Source organism: Mustela putorius, unplaced genomic scaffold, assembly GCF_011764305.1.
Source record: "Mustela putorius furo isolate JIRA1106 unplaced genomic scaffold, ASM1176430v1.1 tig00003869_pilon_pilon_pilon, whole genome shotgun sequence".
NCBI lineage: Eukaryota > Metazoa > Chordata > Mammalia > Carnivora > Mustelidae > Mustela > Mustela putorius.
The window spans coordinates 10,955,798-10,971,561 of NW_025422021.1; the positions used below are offsets into that span (position 1 = coordinate 10,955,798).

General features: G+C 44.1%; 1 protein-coding gene across 2 annotated transcripts; it reads right to left on the minus strand.

The window, feature by feature from the left end:
• Window positions 1–12,042: 12,042 nt before the first annotated feature.
• SP5 (Sp5 transcription factor) lies at window positions 12,043–15,376 on the minus strand. Of its 2 annotated transcripts, none has more exons than XM_013052055.2 (2): window positions 13,990–15,376; window positions 12,043–13,796 (listed from the first exon to the last, which is right to left on the minus strand). In XM_013052055.2, the coding sequence occupies exons 1-2, from the start codon at window positions 14,152–14,154 to the stop codon at window positions 12,654–12,656; spliced, it is 1,308 nt and encodes a 435-aa protein (XP_012907509.1). In that variant the 5' UTR covers window positions 14,155–15,376; the 3' UTR covers window positions 12,043–12,653. The 2 variants fall into 2 exon arrangements, with proteins under 2 accessions (XP_012907509.1, XP_004744107.1); XM_004744050.3 differs by having other exon boundaries at window positions 14,507–15,374.
• Between the last annotated feature and the right edge of the window lie 388 nt (window positions 15,377–15,764).

Consider the following 15,764-nt stretch of genomic DNA (forward strand, 5'->3'; position numbering starts at 1 on the left):
TGTCAGTTCCATGAGTAAATTACAAAAGATTTACTTTCTTTTTTTAATTTAACTTTACTTTTTAAAAGATTTTATTTATTCATTTGACAGAGAGGTAGAGAGAGAGCACAAGTAAGCAGAGTGGCGGGCAGACAGAGAGAGAGAAGCAGGCTCTCTGCTGAGCAGGGAGCCTGATGCGGGGCTCGATCCCAGGACCCTGGAATCATGACCTGAGCTGAAGGCAGCTGCCTAAGCCGGCACCCCACAAAAGATGTACTTTCATCTTGCTAGTGGACTCTATTGCCTTCCTCACTTGCATGTTTTGATGAAGCAAGTGGCCATGCTGGAGAGACCCATGTATCAAGAAACTGAAGGTGGTCCCCAGGCAACAGCCAGAAAAGAACTGAAGTCTTCAGTCCAACAACTTACAGAGAATGGAATCTGTGCACAATGGAAGCAGATCTTTCACCTGTCAAACCCTTGGATGAGACCTCTGCCCTGGCCAACACTTTGACTGCAGCCTTATCGGAGACCCTGAGGTAGAGGCTGCAGCTAAGTACTGTCTAGACTCCTGGTACACAGAATCTGTGAGATAATAAATGTATCTTGTTTTAAACCTTTAAATTTGTGGTATTTTTTATGCAAAAAAAAAAAAGGTAACTAGGGGTGCCTGGGTGGCTCAGTCGGTTAGCTTCAGCTTAGGTCATGATTCCATGGTCCAGGGATCAAGCCCCACATTGGGCTCCCTGCTTAGCAGAAAGCCTGCTTCTCCTTCTCCCTCTGCCTGCTGCTTTGCTTACTTGTGCTCTCTCTTTAGCTATCAAATAAATAAATAAAATCTTCTTTTTTAAAGGTAACTAATACATAGAAATCTTTGCCAAGACTGTTGCCAAATGCTCTGAATCTAGTCTTAGTAGCACCAGACATGTTCTTTCTGAGGTATGGTTTTCTTCATCCCTAGGTCCATGAATCCTCCATATCACACACATATACACACAGACACACATGCACACAGACACACACTACCCTTTTTAAAAAAAAAAAAAAATATGAGTGTATTCTTTTTTTGTTTGTTTTTTTAAGATTTTATTTATTTAATTTGACAGACAGAGATCACAAGTAAGCAGACAGGCAGGCAGAGAGAGGAGGAAGCAGGCTCCCTGCTGAGCAGAGAGCCTGATGCGGGACTCGATCCCAGGACCCTGAGATCATGACCTGAGCTGAAGGCAGTGGCTTAACCCACTGAGCCACCCAGGCACCCCACACTACCCTTTTCGATCTGAGAAGCTTTCCTTCTCTGCTCAGCTCTGGCTTCTACCATCCCCTGCCTTTGTGGCTTTTTTTTTTTTTTTTAAATCTAAATGAGCTTAAATTTTGATAACAATATCCAGAAAGGTTGTGGTAGGGAGAATGCCTTTGAAAGTTGAGCAATGAGACTTAGGGAAGGCAAGAGAATGACTATTAAGACATTGGGAGGTTAAGATTGCCTCAGAGAAGCCAGTGGTTCCAGGTTCCTGACAGGAGAAGAGGCAGTCAGTTAACAACTTCCTAGGACCATCACCTCACCCCCACCCAAGCAGCTAAAGGCAAAAAGGAACCCTAGTCTGTACCCCTAACACACTTCTTATAGATAATGTTGAGAAGGGATAGAATATTAAACCTACGGCATCCTCATTGTACTAACTATACTTATCATACCACATTATATTCAACAACAAAAATATTTACTGAGTATATATTATGTGCAAAGCACTATATCAGGCTCTGGTAAGCAGTAGTGAACTGTTCCGGCTCCCCTGGTTCTTCTAGACACTGCCTATTAACTTTCTGCATCCCCTACTAGACTGTAGACTTCACAAGGGCAAAGACCTTGTATGACTTTTGCATAGTGGATATGCATAGTCTTTGGCATCTGCAAATGTTTAGTAAGTATTTCTGGAATAAATGAACCTGCATGTGAATGGAATGATACAGAGGGAAGACATCAGGGAAGAGGCTAGGAATTATAACACTGTAGTTTCATTGGAATGCAAGCTTTATGAGGGCTAGAATATTGTTCACTACTACATCCTCAATGTCCAAAATAGTACTTCGCACACAAGAGGCATTCCATAAATTTTTGTTGAAGAAGAAATAACTTTCAAAGAGTGTCTGTTTCTAAAAGTGATCTGAAATATTTATATAAAAAGGGCTCTTTTTAAGAGCCCTGTGCTGTTAAATAAAATAAACAAAAGTCATTGGAAACATCTGATTTATTCACTAGATATTTACCTATAAACATTATAGTAGAAAAATTCTCTAATCTTATATATAAGACAGCCTGGTTGTAAGTTATTATAGGCTATGAGACCAATGGGAATACAGGGAGCCCTGGGCTGCTGACCGTGGCCAGGAGCATTTCTCTTCCTTTGATGGCTTGGTTACCTCATGTGTACAATGATAAGCTTTTGGCTGGTGAACTCTTGAGATCATTTCAATCATAAAACTCAGTAACTCCTTGATCCTGAATTTTCACCAAAAGATATGAACCCAGAATGAGAAATGTAGAACATATCTGTTTACTTCAATTTTCTTGACTTCAGTTTAGAATCTAACCAACTTTAGTTAAGAATTTACCAAACCTAAACCATTTAGTATCTTCATACTTACATTTTGACAGGGAAAGGAGCGCCTGGCTGGCTCAGTCAGTAGAGCATGTGACTCTTGATCTCAGGGTTATGAGTTTGAGCCCACACTGGGGGTAGAATTTACTAAAAATAAAACAACAACAACAACAAACTTTTTTTTAAATCCAAGATTATATTTATTTATTTGATAGACAGAGATCAGAAGTAGGCAGAGAGGCAGGTAGAGAGAGAGAGAGAGGGAAGCAGGCTCCCTGCTGAGCAGAGAGCCCGATGAGGGGCTCGATCCTAGGACTCTGGCATCATGACCTGAGCCAAAAGCAGAGGCTTTAACCCACTGAACCACCTAGGTGCCCCAACAATAAGAAACATTTTGACAGGGAAAAGATCATGACTTCTATGGCATTTGGCACAGACCTGGGTAAATAAGATAAAACTTGTAAACCACCTTTCTTTAAGATTCTGGGATGTTTGTGTCTCAGGTCTGAGCACATGGGCTGTTGACTTTTTTAAAAAGTAAAATAAGGTATGGATTTATTATCTGATCACTTGCCATTATCAAAATGCTCAGAACTTGCCCCACCCATTAGAAGTTTTTTGGCCAAGAAGTGTTTCTCTAATGGTGGCCTTCTAACCTCCTTCTTAGAGTTCCTGGGGTAATGGTTATATGAAACTTACTGGACCTCATCCCTAGATCAAATCAATCTAAAGGTCTAGGAATGTAGCCCTGAGAATTTGCATTTAAATAAGTAATTAGGTAATCTTGATGCACGCAAAAAGGTGAAAGCCAGTCCTTTGCCAGCTCAGGGCCAAAGGTTCTGCTTGATGTCATTTCCCTGAGTCTTCTTCCACTCTTTGTGATCCCCAACTGTCTCTCTCATTTCTAGGCTGATGGGTTTCTTTGGAGTGTTCTTAATATCTGATGTGTCATAGATAATGACTGTTTCATTGACCAAGCAAGCCCTCTGTTTTCTCCTGTTAAATGAGAGGGTCAGGTTGGGTCATTTTAAAAGTCTCCTCCAACTCAACATGTTAAATTCTATTTCTATGAGTTCTAGTTAGGGAGATTTGCCTGGTTATGGACAGCTCCTTTGATCATTCAGGGTTCTGGGGAACTCCTTGGGGAAATGTCATAGTAAGCATCACACTAGCTTCTTCTTGTCAGTCACGAAGGTCTTCCTCATGAACCCAAATCCGTGATGCTTGTGTTGCTTAGACTTGGAGTTGCTGAGAGATAGCCATTCACTGGGAACAATGATGGAGTTTCCCCATTTATGTTACAAGCTTCCCTGGTACCAGTAATTCCCAGCTTTCTATAATTTGAAAGGTCACAAATAAACTGTTTTTCAAGGAAATTTTATAAAATCATAGTCTGGTTTGATTAACAGCCCTGAGATACACCAGGAGCAAGAAAGACTTCATGGAGCAGAGGGCTGGGCTAATGAGGACTGCAGTGACAGCCACGGAAAGCAATGACTTTGGGTTTAGATAAATACCTACCTACAGCTGCTGAAGTTTTGGCTCTACAGAGAATCCCTGGGGTTCTGCCTTTCCCTGTCTGTAGTTTTAAAAGCTATTTTGACAGAAAATAAGTCTGAAGCAACCTGGACTTGAGTTCTGGAAGTGCCCTCACTGCATTTCTGCAGCATGGAGGGTGCACATGGTTTTCACCTGCACTGGCAAGTTTCTATGTGCCCTAAGATAATTAGTTGTTAATCATCCAATGACACTAAAAACCCAAACTGCTCAGGTAGCTGAGTATTTCTTTTAAGAAAACAGACGTTGCTGAAAGTCACTGTTCCACTTTGAGGAAAATACCACTAACATATAAAATATACCATTTATGGGGGCGCCTGGGTGGCTCAGTGGGTCAAGCTGCTGCCTTGGGCTCAGGTCATGATCTCAGGGTCCTGGGATCGAGTCCCACATGGGGCTCTCTGCTCAGCAGGGAGCCTGCTTCCCTCTCTCTCTCTGCCTGCCTCTCCATCTACTTGTGATTTCTCTCTGTCAAATAAATACATAAAATCTTTAAAATGCAAACTATTTTAAAAAATATATATCATTTATGATTAAAAAATGTAAGTCTATTTATATTAAATACTATCAAAGGAAAACTGTCTATATAACTATATAACATGCATGGAAGAATCACTCCTGTCTTCTCATGGAGCTACACGATTCTCAGTGGAGTTTCTTGGTTGGGTGAGGAATTTTAGCCAAGTGGTTTATCCCTTCTCCATTTCCCCAGAGTATCTTGTGAGAAATGCTTTTGGCTAGAATTTATTTTCCATAGGTTAATCATATGATTACATATGCAGTTTTCTAAGCCAGTGGTTCTCAAAGTTTGGTGTAGACCAGAATCACCTGGACTTAGAAAAACGCAAATTGCTGAGCCACATTCCCACAGTTTCTGATTTAGTAACTTGGAATCAGGCCCAAGGATTTGCATTGCCAACAAGTTCCCTAGTGATCTTGTTGCCAGTCTGGGAAGAACGCTGACTTGAACTCTTCGCCCCTTTGTTAAAACCTAGCTGGATTCTAAATGCTGCTGATGCCATTTATGCATTGTTTTTGAAAGCAGATTACTCATTTATGGCATAAAATATTTTATCATTGTTTTGCCTGAAGTAATTTCTCTTTCCTTTGCGTCTTAATAGAAATTTGGTAGGTTGGCCACCTTGAGCATGAATTAGGCGTTGTATTACATTCATCTTTGTATAAGTCTTATCTTTTTTACTATTCTGAACTCCTTGAAAGATTATTTTCATCTTTGAATACTCACTGTAACTTATCTTGTAGACATCAAATAATTGTTTTGTTTTTGTTTTTGTTTTTTTGTTTTTGAGAGGGAGGGAGAGGGAGAGGGGCTGAGGTAGAGGGGGAAAGAGAATCTTAAGCAGTTTCCATGCCAAGCTGGAGCCCAACATGGGACTTGACCTCACAGCCCCGAACATCAAGAGTCAGACGCTTAACTGCTGAGCCACACGGGTGCCCCTCATGTCTTGTCTTTTCTTTCTTTCTTTCTTTCTTTCTTTCTTTCTTTCTTTCTTTCCCCTCATGTATTCTTAATTGTACATATTATCTTAACTGACTTGGACGGTGTGGGGCAAGCACAGTTTCCTTGAACTTAACTAGACCAAGATTTGTAAATCTAAATACTTACATCTACTTAATTATTGGAAAGTTACCTATAATTTCGAATTCTGAAATTTTACTGTGAAATTTCCATACACAGAAATAGGACTCGAGAATGTGCATAATAATATAGTACTTACACAGACTGAGGTGTCCATAAGTGTCCTCTTCAAGAGCCGATGCTAGGGGCGCCAGGGGAGCTCTGTCGGTTAAGCAAGCGTCACACTCTTAATTTTACCTCAGGTCATGACCTTGGGGTTGTGAGATCAAGCCCCACCTCTCCCCTGCAACAAGCCCAGCGTTGGCGTCTGCACTCAGGGCAGAGTCTACCTGAAATTCTCTTCTCTTCCCCCTCTGCCTCTCCCCTCATTCATGCTCTCTCTCAAATAAATAATATCTTCAAAACAAAACAAAACAAAACAAAGCCAACACTAAGGTCATGGGACTGACTTCTGACATTACTTACATAGAAGTTGATTTACCCTAAATCACCTCCTTTGCTTCCCTTTAATATTTAGCTATTTAAGAATAAACTACATCTTCAAAAACTCGATTTCTGAAATCAGATGTCAGGATGCCAGAAATATTCATACTATTGTTGCGTTGTAGCCATAATCAAATGTATTTGAATTTTCGGACTTACAGATTTTAGAGTTGAAGCTTTCCAGCTTTGGAAGTGACCATAAAGATCATCCAAGTCCACAGTCAAGGCTCTCGTCTTCCCTATAGCCTACTTATACTCACCTTTGGTTTAAAAAAAATAATAATAAATAAAGCAACATTCAGCTTCTATGCAATTGCCCTATTTCAACCCCTTTAGAAATAAAGCCTGTTAAAAAAGGTAGTCCACTTGTCTGTCATTCCCCAGGGCTGCTTCCCTGTTCCCTATTTCTAGCTCTCCCTGCTTCCGAAGCAAGGGGAGGGAACTACAGCCCCACTGCTTCCAGCTGCTAGCTGCTCAGGGCACACAGGCTTGCCACTGACAAGCCTGAATCCTGACTGATGAAGAGAGGACTTTCTCCTTAGAAAACTTAACGGCTTTCTACTCCAAGCCCAGGCTCAGCACAAAACCTGTTACCACAGTGACGCTCTCAGTAGTTACTGCAGTACTAGCACGAAATGATATGGACTTTATCAAGGATCACAAAAGAATAAAGGCTTCAAAAGAAAAAGTAGTCTCCCTCAAATATAATAACCTCAGTAAGTAATATAAATATATAAATAGCTAAATGCTTACAGGTCTTAGTTCACATCCTGATCATTAAAATTTTAGCTCAATAAATCAAGGGCTATGTTTACAGATTTAGGTAATCTATTTCTTTTGTATGCTTTTTACTAATTAAAATCTATTCAACCTGGGATTACTTCAAACCATAACCCACCATCATATTTTACAATTTCACTTTCAATTGCGGTGAAAATATTTTTCCCACTGATGTTCACAAAGCCATGGTAAACATCACACAGGTACTACATAAATAAAACATGAATCTACAAATAGAATTATAAATTTAATTCACTTACATGTAAAATTTAGGCCAAGGCATGTAAATGTCTATTAAAAATACAACAGATTTGAAAGAACTACAGTTTGGAATACTGTCAAGTTCTGCATTATAGGGAGCAGAGTCAGATAATGGGGGTACATTTGAGCAAAGGAAGAGAGACACATGACACAAACTGAATTTCCATGCTAGAGATGAACATGGATATATAGAAGACACATGACCTCCACAAGTCAAGAGGCATACAGAATGGAAAAAGAAAACAGAATACAGAATGTAAGAATAAAACTGCAAAGGCAGAAATAAGAGAAATAAGCATTCATGGTACCTTATGCAGACTTTAGGAAATTGCCACCAAATACTTTTTAAATTAGGACACATTTTCCCCACCATAAGCATAAATAAGGATTCAGCTTTGATATTTGCCTTGTGAATTGGATAAAATTAAGCTGAGGGCCAGATGTTTCCCATCTGTGTCTCAGAATACGCTACACACAAAATCATTAGAGAGCGCCCGTGTGACCAAATGGTTTAACTTTTTATTAAAAAGTCAGGTAACATATAGCTGCTACTGCTTTAGACTTTGGTGATTTTAGTATATTTTTTGATGTTAGAATTTTGACAAGTAATGAAAAAATTAGATGAATAGTTTTGAGGTAAACAACAACAACCCTTCCACTTCATAAATAGGCAGCCTGAATCTTCACAACACTGAAACAACTTTTGAAAAGAGAAAGCTGCAGATTTTCCATATATCAAACTAGGAACCTGATTTATTTACCCTGACTTGAATTCTTGTATTAGGTACACAACCAAAATATATTAGTTAATATAGTTTATTATGTGTTGTGCAGAAACTACTGCAGCTCACATGCATGGACTAAATTAAGAATTAAGTGTCAAATACCCCAGTGGGGATTATGCTTCAGTATAATCACTAAAGGCTTGGAAGGAAAGTATATAGGAAGGGAAGTCATCAAAATGTCAGCATGGAAATATACACTGTATCAATCATCACATGCAAATCTACAATTGGTAGTAAACTGTAATAGTAAAATTGAAACTATTGAAAAAGTTGTGATGGCCCATAAGCTGTTTGATTACATCTTTGTTGAACAGTATGATTAATTTGTTATAGTAAGGAACATTATGTAAGCCATTTTACAATGTCCGTAAACTAATTTGAAACTCTGTAGGTTCTTTCAAAACAATCAAGGGAGGAGCAATTGACACAAAGGTCTTTATGCAAAAATGTGTTGAGTCTGAACATCACTAGAGAAAAATGTATTGTTTATGTATATTGGATACCACATCAATTAGGTTACCACTACGGTGTCCATTTGGTATATTAATCTAAACATAGATTTCATTGCCATCATGCATATTTCTATCTAGATTTTTTCCTTATTTTTTTTTCCTGGTGTGTCAAACTATGCCAATATATATCCATATTTCACAGCTTCTCTTGGTTTCCTACTCTTCTAAAGTTCCCCTCTATCATGCAACCAGAGGTAGGTAATGTTTTCTGATAGGATATTGATATTACTTGTTTTGAGTAGCCCTCAATTTGGGATATTAACAAACCATCATTCCATCTACTAGAAAAACAAAGCTTGAGGGCTGAATTTGATTCCACAGCACAAGATTATTTCCCAGTGAGACATCTTCAATTAACTTCAACTTATCAATATTTAATGTGAAGAGCTAAGGCAAGTAAAAGTGGTTTATAATTTTAGAGCCCTGAACAGCTTACTAGACATTTACATGAAGTCAAAGTCATTGCGGCTGCTATCATAACATTCTGTGAAACTCTCATGGCAGAACCCAAATAAATGGGAAACACTAAAGGTGCAACTTTAAAAGGATTTCTTAAAACTCCGCAGTATTAGAAGAGAAACAGTGCAAATCAGGGTGGAAACCGCCTTTCTTACAATATCATTGTTTCAAGTGTTTCTGCAAGAAGCATGCTCATCAAAATTAGGTTTTAGATTGGTATATCTTGTTTGATTGACTTACAGCAAAATAACTTAAAACAATATACACAATATGGGTATAAGATTTAAATTCTAACTGAAACTACACTAACACAGTAAATGATACAGTTATATTTTCTGTAACACAATTTACTTCCATTCATTACCAGAACCATTACAAAATTATAACTATTCAGTTAAAGGTAAATTTGCACAATTTTCCCTTGAGAAAACTATGGAGCATTGTTAACAAGTTCAGGAACAAACAATTCCGAATTACCTAAATAATTACTAACTCAATTTCCCCATGTTTCTAAGTTCTTGATCAAAATGGTTCTTCTATCAATTGAGAGTTAAATTTAAAATAATCATATCACATTAATCTTAGAATTTTCTAAAATATTATACTTTGTTATATTTTTGCATGATACTAAAACAGTTGCTTTAAAAATGTTCTTGAGACCATCATGAACATGTTTTCTTCAATCAGTTTTTAAAACTTCATTGACTTGGGTGCTCAGGTCTTTAAATAAAGCCTTAAATATAGTTGGTAGATTAAACTTCCTTTTTTTAGTGTTAACAAAACTCTAAATAAAAAATAAATTTTAGTTTACATTTAATGGCAATGTTTCTGAATTTTTCTCAAATTTTATTAAATTTTCTGCTAGGTGTGCTCAATTATATATCACTTATGTATATTATTTTGGTATATTGATTTATTTTAAAATTTTTAAAAAATCTAAATGGTATCGGTTGTAGTTTTATGAAACAAAGCATGTGGCAGCAGTTCCAATGTTAACAGCTTATAAAATCTCATACATTTCTGCCCTGTCAAACTTCTTTTTCTGATTTGTTAGCTTATTTTTCAGTATAAACATGAAATGGTTTCCTACACTTGGATAATAATATCATATCATTGTGGCTTTCTGGCTTCCACTTGGATAATCTGTTCTAAAGTAATTTGCAGTGGCACAAGAAACAGTCTTCCAGCTATACCAAATTAGTCAAGAAACTGTACTTTTACTGTGCTTTTTAAGTTTGCAGGATTAACTAAGTAAAAACATAAGAAAGTTACTTTGTCATCAAATGACTGTTCTGCTTTTAAACATCATATATATTGTATTTTTAGATAAATTCTATATATGTTATCTAGTTCTCTTAAGAATCATAAAGATAGACGTACAGGGAAACTTTATCTTCAACACTATCTGTTTAGATACTGGATGATCATGGCTGTCAATGACAGCTAGCAGACTCATTACAAACTGGCCACTTTTCTTTTTCCACCAAGGGCATTCTCTTTTGAATGAATCACTTCAACTTTTCTGAGTAGAAGCCCTTCCTTGGGTCTTTGCACTCTACCAGGATTTCTCTTTCCCCACTATCTGCCAGGATAGGAGTCTTGGCCCTGGCTCTGAAGTCTATCCCAGGGCATGGCTCAGATGTGAGTTTCTATAACTCTTCGTAGAAATGATTCTCAAGAATCTTGATTTAGATTAAGATTACACACTTAGATGTATATTAGTGTAAAGCAGCAACTTTCCTATTAATGTTGCTTGCAAAACTGTCAAACCCTTGAAAACTGAGCAAACCAAAATGTGCTTCCCAGGTAAAGACTTCTGAAGACTCCCATTCCAATCTGTTCCAAATAGTTCCAAAGTCTCTAATGAGAACAACTGGTTCTAAGGCAAAACTCCAAATGATTCTAACACTCTTTTGCTACCTTGTTCAAGTTAAAGTAAAATGCTATTTCTTAGGAATAAAAAAGTAATTTCCTCTGTTATGTTGATGTTTGTGTTTTACTTAATTCTGTAAGTCTCAAGTAAAATCCTCCTAGCTCTTAAGAACTTACCATTCCTGTTGACTTCAAACAAAAGGAAAGATAACAGTTTGTGAAGTCCTATCAATGTATAAACACTTCTGCTACCATGAAAAAACTATTCAGTTCCACTGAAATCTGCCATTAATGATGCTACCTTGACATATTGGCAAATGCTCTTTGATAATTCTAAATCAGAAGATTAAGATTTCAGTTTCAGGTTTAAAAATGCAAATGTTAGCAAACATCAAGGAGCCAATTGAGTTGAGACACTTGAAAAAAACAGCTGTAAACTTTTTTTAGAGACAGGCAAGAAACCTAGATATGAGTATTCCCGGCTCCTCCCTGAGCAAATCTTGGTCTATTTCAATGATAAAAAAATAAAATAAAATCCCAAGATACAAAATGAAACTAAACTTCCAGGCCCAGCCAGAAATTCCCAAGTGGCCATTGTGAAGCAAGACTGTTAGGATTTTCACAGCACAATGATTAAGAAGAAAACAAGCCAGACAAGGGGGCTGAGGTGTCAGCTTCTTCCCTGGGCGAAGACCAACCTTGAAGGAAGGTCCCCAGTTTCTTTGTACCTCTCCCAAGTCTCATTTATGAACAGATCCTTGGGTTTCCAGTTCCTCTCCAGACACCAGCATAACCCGCTGCCAGGAAGAAGCAAAGCTCTAGTATGACTTCTCTACCCACAGAACCACCAAATGGAAAGACACAGGGAACTTGCCAGATAGAAGAACGTGCATTGTAGGTGCAGCAAGTATCAAACTTTTAAGAGAAGCCCGACAGTCTCTGGTCAAGTCCTAAGACCGCGAGATCTATCCTCTTTACCACAAATCTGACCCTGCCCTACTTTCTCTGTCCACGCACCCAACACACTTGCCCAGACCCTTTCAAACCAAGAAACCTCCATACAGGCAGCCTACAGGAACCGTCTTCGCAGTGAAACCTGACCGCTTTATAAAGCCGCCCGAAAGACGAAAAGATCAAATGAGACTGCCTCATCCGGATCTCCAGGTGACCCCGGAGTTAACGTATTTATTTTCACACTGCAACTGCTGATTGTTTTACAGAGAGACATTTCATGCTGTAGCTCTGAATGGAGCTGAGGACAAAAGTAACATTTTTATTAATGTTATAATTATAATAATTATTCTTTAACAAAGCTATTTAAATAACCTGTACAAAGCCCGGCCGATCCTAGGGAAAAAAACAAGAAACCAAAAAACAAAAACCGAGCACTATTTAAAATCTCCCAAGGTCCTTCTGCTTTAATTCAGCAGTGTTTCCTATATACAAGGCCGGCCCAGTGTGGTTCCCCCAAAATGTAGCTCTCCCAGACGGTGGGAATGGTTCAGAGCTTGAAACCACCCTTGCGTGACGCAGAGCTCCCAACCCTACCTCCCCTGCTTCTCCTGGGCACTGGGTCCCTGTCCGCAGCCGGGCCAGGGAAGCTGGAAGTCTGGCGTCGTTTTGGGAGATGGGCAGCAGAAAGGCGCCAGTGCCTGTTGGGTCCTCCCTCGGCCAGGTGCCCACAGAACCCCGGAAACTCCCCGAAGAGGTGCTGGGACGGGAATCCGAGGCGGAAGAGGCCTCGAATCGCCCCGGGGTAGGCTCACAGGTCCCGCGGGTCTTCCCGTTTGACCCCGGCCTCAGCAACTTTAAGCTTCTTATTCTGGTGCGTCTTGACGTGCTTAGCAAGGTGGTCGCTGCGCATGAAGCGCTTGCCGCACTCCGGGCAGGCGAAGCGCTTCTCGCCGGTGTGAGTCCGCAGGTGCCGCTGCAGCTCGTCCGAGCGCGTGAAGCTCTTGCCGCAGAAGAGCCAGTTGCACACGAAGGGCCGCTCGCCCGTGTGCCAGCGCAGGTGCGCCTTCAGGTGCGACGTCTTGCCGTACACCTTGCCGCAGCCCGGCACGTGGCACACGTGCTGCTTCTTCTTGCCCGGCTCTGCCTCCGGGGCGCCGCCCGCCGCCTGGCAGTTGGGGCAGCGGCAGCGACGGCACCTCCTGGCCGTGGCCGCCAGGGGGGCCTTGGTCTGCAACAGCGCGGCGATCTGGCTCTGGTACTGCGCAAAGTCCGACGGGCCCAACACCAGCCCCCGCTGCAGAGCCGCGGCGGCTGCGGCGGCCGCTGCGGCCGCCGAGGCAGGGAAGCGGGGTGCGTGAGGGCCTCCAGCACAGGCGCCGGAGAGGCTGCCCCCCGGAACTCCGGAGGTCCCCGGGCCGGTGCCCGCCTGCGGGATACTCCACCAAGGGAGGTCGTCGGGGGCCGGGTTGGGGGACAGCTGGCGGCACGTGGGCGGCGGCGGGGGCGGCGGGGGCAGCAAGTTGGAGTAGCCGGGAGGCAGCGCGGCCTGTGCGGGGTAGGGCACGTAGGCAGGCGCGCAGCTGGCTGGGAGGGCCGCCATGCTCGAGGGCAGCATCTTGACGGGTGAGAACTCGTAGGGATACGAGGGGTCGGCAGGGGGTGTGAGCGGCAGCTCGTGCGCCGCCCCGAAGGACGGCTGCAGGTGCGTTTTCTGCGGCGTCAGGCCCAGGCTCGGGTGCGGGGGCGGCAGCGCTCCAGGGGAGTGCGCCGGCATGTCTGCGGTCCAAGGGTGAAAAAGCCGGGAGGGCGAGCCCAGCGCGGGGTCGTAGGGCACCTGCAGGAAGTCCGGGGGCGCAGCGGCTCCGGGCTGGCCGATGCGGCTACAGGTGGCGGCTAGCAGCGCCAGGGGCGAGTGCTTGCCCAGGTCCGGAGAGGCGCTGGGGGTGCGGTCCTGCATGGGCGGCGGCGGGGGAGGGCGGAGAAGAGACAAAAGGTTAGCGCTCCAAGCGCGGTCTCCGGGCCGGCCCGCCACCCCCACGCCAGCTATTATAGCGCCGCCCCTCCCCCGTCCCGGTGTCCCTCCCCCGCCACTGCACCCCACGCACGCACCCACCAGTACGGTTAACTTTTGGTGCCTGCGCTACCTGAACGCGGAGCGCTCCTGCTCTTCCCGTGAAACTACTTGGTGCAAGGAGACGCCATCCAGACTCAGAAGGCAGGCACAGGGTTGGGGGGAGAGGGATCCGACGGGCCGCTCCCGGCTCCGCGGTCAGAAAGGGTGTGGAAACACCCACAGCCCAGCTGCCCATCCGCCCGCCCTCCCATCTTTTAAGCTCTTTCCACGCTACTCTCGCGCTCCTACTCCGCCCACCCCAGGCTGAAATTCAGCGGGAGGGCCCAACAGGGTGAGCGCCGACCCTGTTCTCTGCCAGACGCCCAAGTCCGAGTAACCCCCGGATCCCCGCGGCCCTCCCCCAAAGGCCACACTCTAGACACCAAGGTTAGGTGCGAAGTTGACGTGGGCACCCCTCAGTCTAACTCTAGCGGCATCCACCGAGCAGGCAGGGGTCCCTTTGAGATTCGGGGTGCCCACAGTACCAGGATTGATCCGGACGCCACCCTTCCCACCTTTCCCTCGCTCCCTCCGAGCCCAGACCTGACCTGGAGGAAGGCCTGCAGAGAGTCGTTCCGGAGGACGGCCACGGCAGCCATAGCTACAGCTTGGGGGCCGCTGGCGGCGGAGCAGGGCGCTGCCGAGGCATGGAGACCCGAAGGCGAGGACGAACCGCGGCCCAGCGTCCCTCCCGGGCGCTCTCTCTGCGCTCGGGGGCCCTCCCCGCCAGCGCCCCTCGTCGCACCCCGCTCGCTCGCCCCGCGCGCGGTCTGAGCGCTTCAGGATCACCTCCAAGAATTTGATAAGGACTTTGCTGGGCCGCCAGCCAGTCAGAGGAAAGATTTATGGCTTTGAAGTTTGCCGCTACCCAATCATCAAAGAATAGCGGCTCTTTCAGAAGCGAAAGCAAATCCTTTGAATCCACAAAGCTCCTATGGTGTGTTTGTTGGTCGGGATAAAAGAACTGATTATTAGGGGGGATGGGAAGGGAGGAGATAAAGGCGGGACAATTAATGAAGTAATCACTATGTGGGAAATGTATATACACAAATAATTGGATTTTCCTGATCAAAGGGGGCCTTGCCGCCTGGAGACCCGCGCTTGGGTTGCTGGAGACACTCGATCCTCCCCCCACCCTCCCCCGCAACACCCTTGCAATTAAAGATTTGCACCGAGGCAGCGCCCAAAGTGACAAAGTGTCTTTGTTATCTCCAGAGAAATCTGCCTTTGGCTTCCAGGAGCGGGACTTTGAGACTGAGATGAGGGTAATTCTCCCCTCCCCCCCGCACTTACACACCCCACACGGGTCCAGCACACGCAGCGGCCCGCGCACACGGCGGACCTGAGGGAATTCCCGGGGCGGGGCGTGGGACTCACCTTGCCCGGCCGGCCGCGTGCCCGCTCTCCCCGCCTGCCGCGGTGGAGCTGCGGGCAGGGCTGTGACCCGGGGCGGGGCCAGGCGGCCGCCCATGGCGGCGGTGGGTGGCGCGCACGCTCCAGGGCCGCCTGCCTGACAAGCCACTGTGGCTCGCTTGTGACATTCCTGCTGGCGACCTGGAAGTTTTCTCTGGCCGCAACTTTTGCAAATAGTGAGCCTGGGAAAAACACCCGTGCCGCGCCTACCAGCAAAGCTAAGCTTGGCAGGACACCCAGAGCAAACCATAATATACACCCGAGGGAAAAAAAACGTGACGTCGTTCTTCTCCCTTCAGGCTGGCAGCCCTGGACGCCTTGGAGGGTCGGTCAGGCGGCTGACTGCTATTAGGCCCCCGAAGTCCCCGTCAGTGCTAGCAATTTCTCCCCCTA